Source organism: Camelus ferus, chromosome 5 (genome assembly GCF_009834535.1).
Source record: "Camelus ferus isolate YT-003-E chromosome 5, BCGSAC_Cfer_1.0, whole genome shotgun sequence".
Classification (NCBI taxonomy): domain Eukaryota; kingdom Metazoa; phylum Chordata; class Mammalia; order Artiodactyla; family Camelidae; genus Camelus; species Camelus ferus.
The window spans coordinates 35,606,594-35,621,297 of record NC_045700.1 but is presented as its reverse complement, the minus strand read 5'-3'; the positions used below and the strand labels follow the sequence as shown (position 1 = coordinate 35,621,297).

Genomic DNA, 14,704 nt, shown 5'->3' with positions numbered 1-14,704 from the left:
ATTTCAAAACAAGACAAAATGTACCGCAGTTTGCAATCCCACTGACAGTATCATAAGCATGACCACCTTGTCTGAAATCACAGGATTACACCAGCCTTAAAACTTTCCTCTCCCGGAGTGCCACAACGCCTGCTTACACAATCTCAAGCCGAATCGGTGCGCTGAAGGCAGGGGCTGTTTATTCTTTAATAGATACAAACAGAAGCCGGAACACAGCCTTTGCACCCACTCTGTTCTCAGTATTTGTTGACAGATTTAACTAGGCTGCAATGAACACAGATGAGAGATTTCCTCCAAGTCAAGCAATTAACCCACATTTATAGCAGTTTATAAATTACAAGGAACATTCCTATATATTCTCATTTGCAAGGAATCCAAGAAAACTCAGTTAAATTCACGAGGTATTTGGGAGGAAAATGCTGCATTTCATAATATCCCTTCATGTGCACATCTGAACTAGCCTTAATATCAAAATATAAGAAAAGTTATAATAAAATAACTGTCCAGTTATCCTGGACACCTAAACACACACTCTGGGCTCACTCCATTGGAAGGAGCTTCTCCCATCAAACCACCCATGTGGCCTCAAAGCAAAGCTGTCTCAGAAGGTGCCTCCTTTCTTTTACCAACATAAATAAAGCCAGAGCAGCAATATTTACAAGTGAAACACTGGAAAGTAAGGGGCACATGATCATGAAGAAATTTTTATTTCCGAGAAGAGAGATATCAAAGACATCCTCAATTATAGGGGCTCAAAAATTTCTCAACCCTGCAAGATCCAAGACCCCCCTACGCAATAGCCATGTCTTCTCTATCACTGCCTTTGGAACTTTCCTTCGCACTGGCAACCTTTAATGTTTATCAAAAGAAAGGAAATGGGTGGTGGTGATTAAGGGGGTAGTGTCTGAAGCAGCCTACGGGATAAATAATACAGAAGAGAGCAAACAGGGGAAAACAAAGCAGACTAGAGACCACCGAAGGAAACAAAGAGCTCTGTTAGAGGGGGCACTGGCTGTCACTGAAATTCATGGAAAAGTGGGCTATAAAAGCTTCCTGAAAGCAAGGGACGTATCTTGACATTCTTTTAAAGATCCCAGGAGGCTGGGAAAAACCAACCCTTGATGAATACTTGAAATTCCAGGAGGTCTCGCTCACATTTTTACCCCCTGTAGTAGAAAAAGCCTAGGAATAGGAGACCTGGTCCCAGCACTGTGACTGGGAACAACTCCCTGAACTTTCTGAGGATTCAGATGCTCCATCCAGAAACGCTGGGGGAGAGGAGAATGGGTTACCAATCAAGAAACCAGAAAGCAATTGTGATAAGTAAAGATGCAGCCCTTGGTTTTGCTTAACATGCGGAGCTGGAAGACGGCATCATCTGACTGTAATTTATCCCCTAAGACACACAGGCCCAAGCGTTTAGTCTTCTTTATTCAAAGCCATTCTACAAACTGTACTTCTCATTCTGCTGTTCTTTTCCTTATAGGTAGGTTTGTCTTAGGCAAAATGACATTGGATTTGAGTATGAGTTATTAAAAAGCACAGTAAATTAGCGGTCACAACCAATGGGAATTTAAAAGAATTCTGGGCATGAGGTTTAAACTCAAATGTTCAAGTTCTGCTGCAAAAAATTAAATGGAAACTCCCTCTTAGACTGTTGAAAGATATACAAATTGTTTTGAGAAGTGTCTTAAAAAATCTGACTCTCCTAAGCGAGGATTTCAAATTACTGAAGAATTACTATACACAAGTTTGTTTAAAGAAATTTTCATTTTGATAACTACTTGGCAAAAAAAAAAAAAAGAGAGAAATTTCACTTTTGGAAGAAAATATTAAGAAGCTACTCGCTTCTGGCTACAAGAGCCATTTTTCTATATTATAAAGGGATTTGTTCAATTCAACTTCTAACACTGTCTCCTCCATAACGCCCTCCCAGACCATCATAGTCAAAAGATATCTTTAATTCCACATCCCACTTTGTACTGACAAATGGTTATCAATTAAATCACAGTGAAAAATGTGAACTGTACAAATCCCCATGGCACCTAGCAATGTACCTTATATTCATTCAACAGACATGAAGTAAATCTCTTTAAATAAATGACTATTAGGATTGTTATGGAGGGGAAATAAAGATCAATGGCAGTTCTCTCCCACAAGGGGTTTGGACTAATAATGTCAGAATTCTTTTGGTACTGAGTACTAATTTCCAAGTTTAAGGTCAGCAGTACCTGGCTTATCGACAATAAACAGCACATTTCCATGGCAGGGTCTGTTCTGTCATCAGGCCCTCGGGAGCACTGGCTACAGTCAGGTTTTATTTTGGTATTTCAAACATGCGTACAGAAGAGATAAGTACAATAACAGAAAAGCCAAAACCTGAAATCAATACATTCCCCCTCCAACCAGGAAGGGCTCAGATAGGGAAACAACTGAGGGCAGCGTTCCTAGTAACAATCACAATGCCTCCCAGGCCAATGGCTCTCATTCAGGAATGAGCACCGGTCTTGCAGGAAGTCCCTACTCATTTAGAAGCTGTCTTCACCCAGAAGCTCCCCAACCAAGCACCCGCCTCCCAACCTAACAGTAGGGTACTACCTAATGACAAGACAAAATAAATGTGACATTACCATCACCACCACCATCCAGATACTCACAGATTACTTAATCTATTAGAGAAAGCAAAGGCATTTCACAAGCCCACTTCAAAACCCACCTCAAAAGCTCTTCCTCTTAGAAGCCTTCCTAGCCTTATTTTAATTGCTTACCGGCCTGCTTCCTCCACTAGGCTGTGTGTCAGGATGGTCAGACCCTGCCCCACTCTACCACCCCCAGAACAGTATGCCATCTCACTTCAGTATCAGCAGATACGTTGGGGAGGAACATAATCTTAATCCGTCTGTAATTGTCAAAGGGAATAGCTGTACCTCAAAACAGATTGCCAGCCTTTAATAAATTTAAATTTAATATCCTCCTTTAAAATGCAAGACTGTGAGTATGGAAGGAACTTGTCCTGACTCTTCTGGGCCAGCAAGTGGCAGAGTCAGGGTCACAACCTGATCTTCCAATTAAAGAATGAGCAGTGGGCCAGTGGTTGCAGGTTTTTCATTCTACACACATTCCTAAGTATCTACTCTGTGCCAAGCAAAGAGGGACACAAAGTACAAAGTATAATATGATGGAAGAGTAAGATAACAACTGTCGGCAAACATGGGCAGAAAGCTACAAGTCCATACCTCCGTTTTCTCTATAAAGTAAAACTAAGGTATGAGAGGAGCAGAAAAGGTTCAGAACAGCCCATGTAGAAGGAAGGCAAGCCCAAAGATTGAAAGGACAGGGGGAGGATACAGCTCAAGTGGAAGGGTGCACACATGCTAGGCATGCCCTGGGTTCAATCCCCAGTACCTCCATTAAAAAAAAAATTAAATAAACCTCCAACTTCCCCACCCACCAAAAAGATAGCTGAACAGTTCTGATTACCAAACTGAGGTTGCAGACAAAGACTTGGCATCCAACTATGAAAGTGCGCAATTCCATCCTCCAATGCTCAGCCCCAAGAAAAACCACCCACAGGACAAGAGGCTTGATCAGCAACTGCGTATCCACAGCACAGGTGCAATGAGAGTGGCAGGGGTGCTCATACAAGAACACTCAGAGTGGCATGCCGTGGGGTCGAGGCTGGACAGGAGGGGAGTGGAGCCCAGACAGGTATGACAGCCAGAGAGAACACAGGCAGTGTCGCCAAGAGATCAAAGGGCAGATACAGCTGGACTAATGAATGAAGAACCTGAAAAAGAGTCTGCCTGATGGTTTTAAATGAATTTTAAATTTTGGGATGCGGAACAATTCCAGACAATGTTAAAGCCCATACGACAGCCAACAGCATGGCTTGATAAAGTAGAACGTCCTCAAGTGAGGGTTGTTGAAAACAAAGAAGTCAAGGAACTTGATTCTTGGTCTGGGGAGGGGCCATTCAGATGCTTACTGCAGTAACAGAGGCAGGATTTGGGGGATCAACCTCAACCCTAACAGCTAGGATTTACTAAGTGTTTACTAAGTGTCGGGTAAGCAGAGAGTTTTGCATTCATATATAACCTCATTTTATCGTCAAAAAAAAATCATCTATGGGAGGCTTAGAGAGATTAACAACTTCCCCAAGGTTGCACGATCCATAAAGTGAAACTGGGACCTGAACCCAGGTCTGATTTGAAAGCTCAGGCTATGAGTGACAACCTCCAAAGTCTCCAATGAATTGGGGTGGGGGTGGGGGTTGGAAATGACCAGGAGAACACAGAATATGAGCCTCAAGAACAAGGTGGTCTTTGTATGAAGGTGAAAGTATGGTTGTCATGGATCCAGCTGAGGACAGCTGGGACAAAGCCAACTCTGGGCCACAGTGGCCATGAGGCCAAAAGCTCATGGAGGACCACCTAGGGTTTGAATACGAACCACAGTCTTTGCATGTGGTCCCATCCTTTCCCACACAGCTTCTGTGGAGGACGTGACCAGGGTCACAGGATGCTCTCCTGTGTGAAGTTTACAGCAACTGGAGACCCAAGTCCCAATCCTCATACAGCAGTTCCCTCTGAAACAACCAGCCTCTGATTACAACCTCTTCTGTTTCCTTCTCCCTCCTGTTAAGTTCTCCATTTCTGTCATCCAACAGAGCTATGGACCCCAACTCACAATGAGCACCTTCTTGATGGGTAACAATTACAGTTCCCTAACTAAAGGCAGCAGGCGTTATGTTTACAAAATGACCTTACTTCTCCTTTCACGGACCCGTCTGTCTAATGGGAACACTGCTCTGCTCCTGTTTGACAGGACAGTATCGAGTCTCTTCAGCCTTCAGGTGCTGTCACTGTAAGGGAGAAGCTGTATTTCTTGTTCACAGGACCACTGTGATCACAGTAGCTGACAGACCATCACTACAGATGGTAAAAGCGCTCCTCCGAGGCGTCTACGGCATGGGTTGACGATAAGGCTTTAGGATGAAGAAGAGACTCTCAAGACATGTCAGAAAGTCCATTTTTCAAAAAGTGTTAAAAGGTATTCAATCAATCAATGCCAGCCAAATGAAGCCTGCTATTATAAATCTAAAGAAATTAAATTTTTCAAATTGCACTGCATCTGGCCTCAAAGTGAAAAAGGTCAGACAACTTCAAAGATGCCTCATGAAAGGCAGCTATTCATTCCACAAAGATCTCTTGCAGGACGGAGCAGACACATGGATCTTCCACTTAAAGCCCCGGAATACAAGACGTCAAAATCCCTCCTCCGCTTCTGTCAGTCACTTGCTATGATGCTCTGAACGAGGTTGTAACCTCCCCAGGCCCTAATTTCATTAAGTTGGGAGTTCTCAATACCCATGTACTTTTTTTTTTCTTTTTAAAGTCCCCCAGGTGATTCTGATATGCAGCCAGCAACATGTATTTAGCACTAATCATATTCTGGGCCTCCTCTAAGCATATATATATATACACACACACACATACACATATGGAGATGTATTAAATTGTATGTATTATCTATATATGGAGAGGGAGAGAGAGAGACATCTAATCCTCACAACCGCTCTCCGTAGAAGGTACTATTAATATCTCCATTCTTTGAAGGCACAAAGAGGCTGTGATTTGCCAAGGGTCACATAGCTCACGAGGGTCCATCCAAGCAGTTTGGCTCCAGAATCTGACCATGCAATCAGTCTGTGCCTACATTTTTGGATTAAAAAGAGAAACTGGCTTCCAGGGACTTGGTGAGGTGGTGAAACAGACAAAACTGTCAAATGAGGAAGAAAAACCATCTTTGGTTACACATATATACACACACACATACACCTCTACCTCCAGAGCAGCATTCCAAGCCTCAATTCTAGCCTGAAAAAAGAGAACCTACTTCTATTGAGAGACACCTACTGTCCACTCCCCCTCCAGCTCTGCTAGGCAACCAACTTTTAGAGTTATTTCCAAATACAGTGTTGTCAGTGGATGTGATCCAGAGGTGTCATGCAACTAAACAGACACAACAAAATGAGCGAGCTCTTTAATGCATGAGCTCACAGGGGAGAACACTGAGAGATGGGCCATATCCCCAAGGAGGATGATTATCTGGGGCAGGGACCTCTGTGTCACAGGAGCAATGCTTCCCTATTCCTAACACTTACCCAGATATTAGGGGCTTCATTATTCAAGAGGAGCGCAAAAAAGAAATCACCCGATTTCTCACTAGAATGAATTGCATGAAGCTTCTTAAAAGGTGATGGGTGGTGGCAAAAGGAATGACCCGGCACCCAAGCTTTCCTTCCCTGGCCAGTTTTACACAGTCCAATCAAGTAATATGATTTTAACCTCGGGCTTCAAGTTCTAAAATCAATCAGGGTCTGCCTGCAGGGATAACTCAGTGGAGGCTAAATCCAGTGCATACGAGCCACAAAGCAGCGTCTCTTCGCTCAGCTAACGCAAATATAGCAACACGTGGATCACTACGCTCTTATCTGAGATTTCTAAGGGAAACCATTCCCAGCCATAAACATTTGGTTGTAGCAAGCAGTTTCCAAGTGGGACTGCCACAGGGGCCCATGAGAAAGGTCACATGGGATTGGGCAGTGGCTTTATTTTTCAATCCACTCCAACAGGCCCCAGATGAGGGATTATCAGAACTCCAGATGATAAAAGTCAAAGCCAACTGGTACTAGGATACAAAAGCCAAACATGTAGACTTTCTTTTTAATGTTAACAAGTGTGGTCTCAAATCAAGATGAGGAAGATGGAAGGGTGCCATCCAAGGCAGGAACATGTGACATTTTAAGTGTCATGGACTGCTTCAGCCACCTAGACCCTCCAATTGGAATGTTTGAGTGATTCTGACACAGAAAATGGGGTTACAAAGGTAATCAATTATACTGAAACAGACATCAAAATATTTAAAAAGCAAATCTGTGATAACAGCAATGTGTGCTTCTTCATGCATAGATGACAGGGCGCAGCAGCGGGCCCGAGAGCTGCTGTAGTTTTCTGAGCACTGATACCCACAACTGGTAGTTTAAACCACCTCCCTCAGCATGATACAAAAACCTACCTTCTACATGCCAAAGCCACAGCTGCTACTGATAGTACATGGTTTATTTCATAATCCAAGGGGGAGAAAACACATTTTGGTTAGAAGTTAGTGAAAATAAAAATGTGATTTTTTTTCTCCACTCATCCAAGGTCACAGACCCTCTTTAATACATCCAATGATCCTTAGAATCAGAGACCCTGACCCAGAGACCCAGAGTCAGACCCGACAGAACATTCACTCAGACTTGCCCAGGAGTATAGTCCAGGAGTTTCTAGAGAAACAGTAGCTCAGTTTTATCCCATTCATGGAACTACTGAAATCCAGAAAATTAAATGGTAATTTACTGATTGGCACACATTAGCAGGATTGGATATTCTACATATGTACTGCTCCAAGCAATTAAGTGCCAAGTTCCGTGGTTAATTTTCAGGGTAGTCTGTAAAAGTTCTATTTAACCATAACATCCATCACCACCAAATGACTAACTGACTCACAATAACCAGCCTGGCATCACAAGAGAGAGACCTGTGGAAATGAACAGTGTGAGACGATACAGAAGAGCAGGAAAGCCAGGGTGAATACTGCGGACAAGTGTGTTTTATATTTGGTCCTGTTGTTTTCTTGGAAGCTCTTATCCTGCGCAAAAGTATTTACTGGTCTAGCAAGTACAGTCTTCCAATTAACTGGCTCAGGCTTCCTAGGAAGGCTGGCACCCAAGGCTTGGCCTCTCCCTGCCCCCCACTGCCTCATACAGTCAGGCCATTTCCCAGCTGTGTGCCCTAAAGCAGGGGATGCCCTATGAAGATAAATATAATTCAGAGCCCAAAATACACGGACTTACATTGGGCCATTGCCAATTTCTCATGGACCCTGGGTAACTGAGACGGCTTTTGTTTTCATGGTTAGGACCTACAACAACAGCTGCAAAAGTGTAATACTTTTTCTAGACTAATAAAATTACCTACGTCTGGCTCAGTGTTTCAGCTGCCAAACTTCTCAGAAAGATGCAAGCCTTCTGTAGTTCCAGAAGAGCTGGGATGGTGGTAGCTCTGAGCTAAACGGGAGGCATTCAAACTCGACCCAACAGCAAAAGACCCTTCAGCTAAATTTTGAATTACAAAGTAATTCCTATGCATGGAGCTTACAAGCGTTATTTTTAGGAGTCAGATAAAACTTTCATCAAACCTGTGAATTTCAAGCTTTACACTTCAAGCTGTGTGACATGCCATGTATGAATATCAGATTTTTTTCCTCTAAAACCCAGTGAAAGGTTCAATGAAAGCCCTTAACTCTGCAGTGAAATCTTTGATTATGGATTCCGTCACCGCCTCTTAACACATACAGGGAGTATGAAACATGTCTCAGACCTGAGGAGCAAGATAGGGATTGTGAGGTGGCACAGAAATCGCATGTGCAAATACACAGAGATCACTTTCCTTTCCAGTTGGGGGGTAGGGAGCTGCTGCAGAAGGTACAGTCTCCAAGCTGAAACGGAACATGTAGCACAGTTACACAGTTACTTCCTCAATACAAGTGTGTGGTCCCAATCCCTCCTTTAAGGAGAAACAGCCCAATTAGAGCCCAGTGGAAACAGGAACACATGTTTCTGGAATGACTTTGAATTAGAGACAGTGGGTGTGAAACTGTTCTAGATATAATGAAGATGTGGCACAGATGTGCTAAGTTGTCATGGTCTCACTGAAACATCTTTCTGGTTCACAAAGTATGGGAGTCTGCAACAAAGCTGGATAAAAAACAATAAATACCTGGCCCTTATTTTTAAGCAATCAAACTTCCCAAGCCAACTCCCTTCTGCCTTCTCACAAACTTAATAAAGCCCTTATTTCAATGCACTGATAATTCATTGAAAACCACAAAGCCACTCATCTCCGACTCAGACTTATGAGTTCTTATAATTATCTCTTATCAATACTGTATAAATCTGTAGAAAACAGAAGACCTTTACTCCACAAATCCAACCACCATGAAAATAACAGCAGAGGTGGGGACACAAATGCACCCTGTGGCAGGCACTGTTATGTTTTTCCCTGGAAGTATCTCGTTTAGCCCTCATGACAATGAGGAGTTAGGAATTTCAACTGACCTCTTTGGCAGGTAAAGAAATTGAGAGAGAAACTTCACAGCTGGGCCCAGGCCACACCTTCTCTCTTAACTTCCACTCTTGGAAGAAAAAAAACATTAGAACCTTGCCCTTGGCACCCTAAGCCTTGGATCCCAAGATTAAATGATGTACAAGACCAGCCTCTACTGCAGCGCATGGGGCTTAAAGATATACAAAACCAATTCTTCACTGTGGAATTTAGAAATCATTAAACCTTCAATATAAGGGGCCCTCTCCTTAGAGAAACTTGTGAGCAAAATATGATGGAAAATACAGAGCATTTCCTTCTCAGGGAAAAAAGAGACGCAGGAGGAAAAAAAAATACAGAACAGTCTGCACCACGATTTAGGGACTGTTGTGCTGCAGCACATGTTCAAGTCCATCCACCTAACATCAGTTTATCAGAATAAAAAACTTCAGTAGACTCTGCTTTAATTCACGTGCCTAGCCCTAAATAATGTAGTTTCATAGATCATATCCTCATCTGTTCTAAAATGGTTATTATATTCAGAGCTAGTAGCAAAAATCAGATCCACATATACTATACTTATTAAGAAGGTCTTTGCTTGGAAGGGACTTTCCCGCTTTTATTATTGCAAGCCTGTGAATGACTCAATCAGCATGATCACCAGAGTTTATATTTTCACATGTCATCTGTAACCAAAAAGAGGCTCATCTGAGCTGGCCAATTATCAATGTCCACAACCAAACAAAATTTCTCAAAAATGTCCTGGAATTTTAATGCACTTTCCCACAAAAACCCTGCAAGAGTAAGCAGCACTACCCCATCATTCTGATCTCAGGCTACCCAGCGAGTGCAGCTAATAGAAGAACCAGGACTGAACCTGGACAAAGCCGCAGAAGACACAGATCATGGTTTTGCCATTTAAGAGTCTTTATCACCTACTACATAAGAAAAAAAATACCTGGTGCACACAAATTTGAGTAAGACACAGTTCCTGCCTTCAGCATAGTCAACCTACGCACCAGAAACCTAAACCTGTGGCATTATGGGAACAGCGCAAGACAGAGTGACATGATAGAGAAGACTCTGGAGCCAGGAGACCAACTCAGAGGTTTAAAATCCTAACCTAAAATCCTAACTCACTGTGCTTAACCTACCCTGTTATCCTGGGCTTGTAACTTAAAGTCTCCAAACCTTAGAACCCTCATTGGTAACAGAGATGATACACTACAAAATAACTGAGAATTAGAAACATGACAAGGGCCTACGACTACGCCTAGCAAGACATGTACATTACATACACGGTTGTCGCTGTTTCATGTTATTGTACCTGCTCGTACAGGCCAAACTACGACTTTAAAGCCCATAGTAACTGTCAGTAGAACGGCCTTTTCCTTTTCTATTTAGGATACTAAAATGATAGAACTTAATCGACAACTAGGATATAGGGCTGACTGAGGGAGGGTGAAGGATGAGTCACACATTTCTGGCTTGAATAGCGCCAACGACCGACATGGGAAAAGCAGACAGACAGAAGCATGGGAGTGAGGGGACGTTGGGAGGTGGAGGGTGGAAAGCAGGCAGTAATTAGGAGGGAAATGAGTTCAGTTTGGAGATAGTACATATGAGTCATCCAAGCAGAAATGTACAAAAGATTGTTTTAGACAAGGGTGAACTGGAAAGACTTGGGGGTCATTAACATGTGGGTGGTGGCTAAAGCCAGGGAGGGCTGAGGTCCCCCAAAGAGGCTGAGCAGTCTGAAAGAAAACCACCAAGGAGGCAAGGCCAGGGAACAGGGACGTCTGAGGGCAGCACAGCAGGATCCAGGAGGAAATGAAAGGAGAACAGTAGTGGGGAATGATGCAAGGGAACCCAGGGGAGAAGGTTCCAGATGAGGAGTGATCAGTACTACCAAGCGCTACCGGAAAGTCATGTCACGAGTCCTATCAGACAGAGGCCATTTGTGACAAAAGCAGTTCTGTGAAGTTGAGGCGATGGAAACCAGATGACAGGTCATCTGTAAGGTCCCTCCCTAAATGGTAAGACTCTTTGATTTCAAAATAGAAACTCACCATTCTCCAAACCCATCAATTATTAAAACCTCAAATAACAGATTACAAAGTTTTCTTTCAGAGAAAGGGAAATTTGCAAAAGAGACATAGTTAAAAACCGCAAAAGCCATTCAACACGATCTTTGCTATTAAGCTCCTATCTAGTTCCTTGAAGTTGGTCCCTGAGGGAAAGAGAAAAGAAAAATTACCTTAATTCTCTGCCACCCAAAAACTGGAGGAGGGAAAAAATGTGTAAGTTACTAAATAAATTTCCTGTCCAATAACTCTCTAAGGGCAATGCATATAAATTGCTATTTCAACATTACTTTGAGAAATGTGTTGCCACAAGTCGGGAAAGGCTTTGGTTTCAATATGCAAATCTCTGCATACTTCGGTAAAATTCCACTCAAGCAGATTCCCACCTGGACTTCTAAATAAGCCTAAGCTCTCATTAAATTTAGTAAATTGTTCTTCAATGTCATTTTCCTCATTCCTTGTGTACTTACAACCGTAGAAAGTGTTGTCCCAGGCAATTTTAAATTAAAGTTATAAAATGGTCATACAATGCAAATTATGGCACAACAAGGGAATGTTTGGCTTGGCAGTGTAAACTGGTTCAACTAGTTAGTAAAGTTCAAAAATAATTCTCCCAAACATCTGCTCAGGCTAAGAAAGTCTTTTGGGTTTGTTTTTTTTTTTTTTTTTGAGTCTACTCCACACACAAATATTCTTCAAGTTACACACCATCACCCCTTGAGGAGATTAAAAAAAAAACATATACATAGCAAGAATTAAAACTTCACGGGAGGTTATGATGTGATGCTCCTGTAGAAGGTTTTACCTCTTGGCAGCACCCCCCAAAGTTGGGGGGGCGGGCAGTGTGACCACTGTGTTCTTCATTGATGAGCAAGGCATGGCAGGAAGGGTGAGAGCAGAATCTGCAGTCCTGCAAGCCAGCCGCACAGGACAGATGGCAGAGTGCGCGCGCACCTCACGTGGATGTCTCGTGAATTCAGAGGTTTGGAAGCAGCTTTAACCTTGACCCCATCTCCGAGGGAGGAGCGTTTCCAGCACCCAGAGAGAAGGGATCCAGGGCAGAGCCTTCGGTGCCCCCAGGCAACTGATCTGTCCTGGACCTTCTGGGCACTCCCGCTCCAAGGCCTCAACTGCGAGCACCTGAGCATGAGTAACAGCAGCCCTCCACACTGTGCCTCCCAGCCAATGCTCTCTCCTTAAAGGAAAGAGGGAATGTTTAAGTCCTCCACATGCTCCACACTGAGGACAGGGAACACAAACAAAACGATGCATGGAGCAAAAATCATACCCCTCAGGAGCCTCCAGCCTCCCCCCACCCCTTGCTGGAGGTATTTTTGTTTCACAATCTACACGTAAGACTGAGGTACAGGAGAACCACAACACAGGAGAAAGGTAGCAACTTCCTTAAAGTTCCTATAGCCACAAAACTTAGAGAATCCTCCCTGAAACCCAGGGAGGGGAACACCACACTCAGAAAGAGGTAAAAACAAGACAGGACGTAGAGCAGGTGGGAGATGGAGCCTAAGCCACTGTAGCCGGCATGGCCCTAAGGAGCCAGCCAGGGAGAGCAGCTGGGTAAGGCGGTTGTAACCGTCCCCTGATTTGTCTCCTGGTAACTGAAGGGAGGTTTGTAATTAAACTTCAAAAGTTTTTCATGGGGGCTGGGAAAGAGAAGAAAGACAGGATAAAGAAGAGACATCACAACATAGTCATCTAGTGAATCGTTCCATTGTACACCTGAAGCTAATGTCCTGTTACATGTCAATTACATCTTGATTTAAAGAAATATATTAGGAAAAAAATAGCCAGCCAGACATTATAAGAAGTCCGAAATATGTTTATCCGTAGTACGTCTTTGTTTGCCAGCTGTAAATTAAAGTATTAAGCCATTCACACAACATATATTAAACGTTTTTGATGGACAAATACTATGTGAGGCACCAGAGACCAAAAAACCCTGAAATGGGCACCAAAAATATTAGAAAAACTTTCAAGGATTGTATCAAAGCATCCCTATTATTAATAACAAGTCTTTTGGGGAGGGCACAGCTCAAGTGGTGAAGTGCATGCCTAGCATGCACAAGGTTCTGGGTTTAATCCCTAGTACCTCCTCTAAAAATAAACAAACCTAATTACCTCCCTCCCCCACCTCCCTGCCAAAAGACAAAAACAAAACAAAGCAAAAAACCCCAAACAAATAATGAGTGCTTTAACACAGTAATTAAGACACGGATTTTTTTTTTTGTAATTATTCTTAAATTTCTTTGAATAAAAACCCCGTTTACTTTCAAAGGCCTCAAAATTTTTCAGAAAATAACCTATCCTGGAAAACTTGGTCTGTCAGAGTACAAATTCTCTCTGGGTCTCACTCACCTCGCCTCACTCCAGACGCCACTTGCCGCCGGCCACGGAGAGAAGCTGCTTCACTCAGGGAGCACCCAGAATGTTCCTTTAGACAAGTCAGCCACAGAAAGCTGGGAAGGGCGCTGGAAAAAAGAAAACCAGTCAGCACACTCGTCCTATGACACAAGAAGCACTGAGTTTATAAAACCAGCTACAACTGGAACTCCAGACAAAGCCCTGATGGAGAGGAGAGACAGCATGTACACACTAACAAGAAAACTCATTTATTCTGCTGATACCTTCTGTCTAGGCTGACCAGGGACATTCACTGAAAGCCCCTGTCTTGACCAAGGTACTGGAGCGTCCGGTTTACCTTCTTTTGCTCAGGTTTTCTCTTTAAGTGATGCTAATGGGTTTGCAGCCCAATACGCCAAAAATGTTTCAGAGGTTTGAGATAACAAGCCGGGACCCTCTCTCAAACACTTGGGGAAGTGCTAAAGTTCTCCAGAAGACTTTCTTCCCTATCTCCCACCTCACTCTTCACAGGTCCCAGCTCTCCACACAACTCACCATTCCTGAGCGTGCCGCCCAACCTCTCACCTTTGCTCTCTCTGTTCCCCATTCTGAAACACCTCCCCCACTCGGGAACTTAGTCATCCTCCAATCACAGCTCAAATATCACCTGCACGCCCGCCCCCCCCCCCCCCACGGAATCCCACCAGTCCCTCCTCTGCACTCAGAACACCTGAGTTCTAGCATGTGTTTCCATCTGCCTTGACCTCCTCTCCTACTGGTTTCTCAAGGGCTGGTCTTCCCTGTGGTTCCCACACTACCCTTCTGCTCTTATCACAGGTAGAGGCAGACACTCGGTGCATCTTTGTCCACTGAAGGGTTCCAGCCAGAGATTCCCCATGACTGACTCAGAGTCCGTTTCCCTGGGAAATATTCTTTTTACAGCTACTCTGATCCTGGAAGATGGTCTTTTTCAAAGGTGCTATCCATGCTCAAACACACCGACAATCGGGCTCTTGCCCAAGTCAATACCCTCACAGCAATGCTGCCAGGCTTCATTACCAAAGAGGACGATCATGTGTAGTCACGTTTGGGCCAACAAAACCACCTTGGCAG

At 43.5% G+C, this 14,704-nt stretch overlaps 1 protein-coding gene across 1 annotated transcript in view; it reads right to left on the bottom strand.

The window, feature by feature from the left end:
- The window catches only part of TANC1 (tetratricopeptide repeat, ankyrin repeat and coiled-coil containing 1), a 157,153-nt gene extending 142,803 nt beyond the window's left edge, over nt 1-14,350 (bottom strand). Inside the window, 2 exon segments of the mRNA XM_014552424.2 lie at nt 13,607-13,719; nt 14,322-14,350. Coding sequence (XP_014407910.2) covers nt 13,607-13,719; nt 14,322-14,335 — 127 coding nt within the window. The 5' untranslated portion in view covers nt 14,336-14,350.
- Nucleotides 14,351-14,704: the final 354 nt, after the last annotated feature.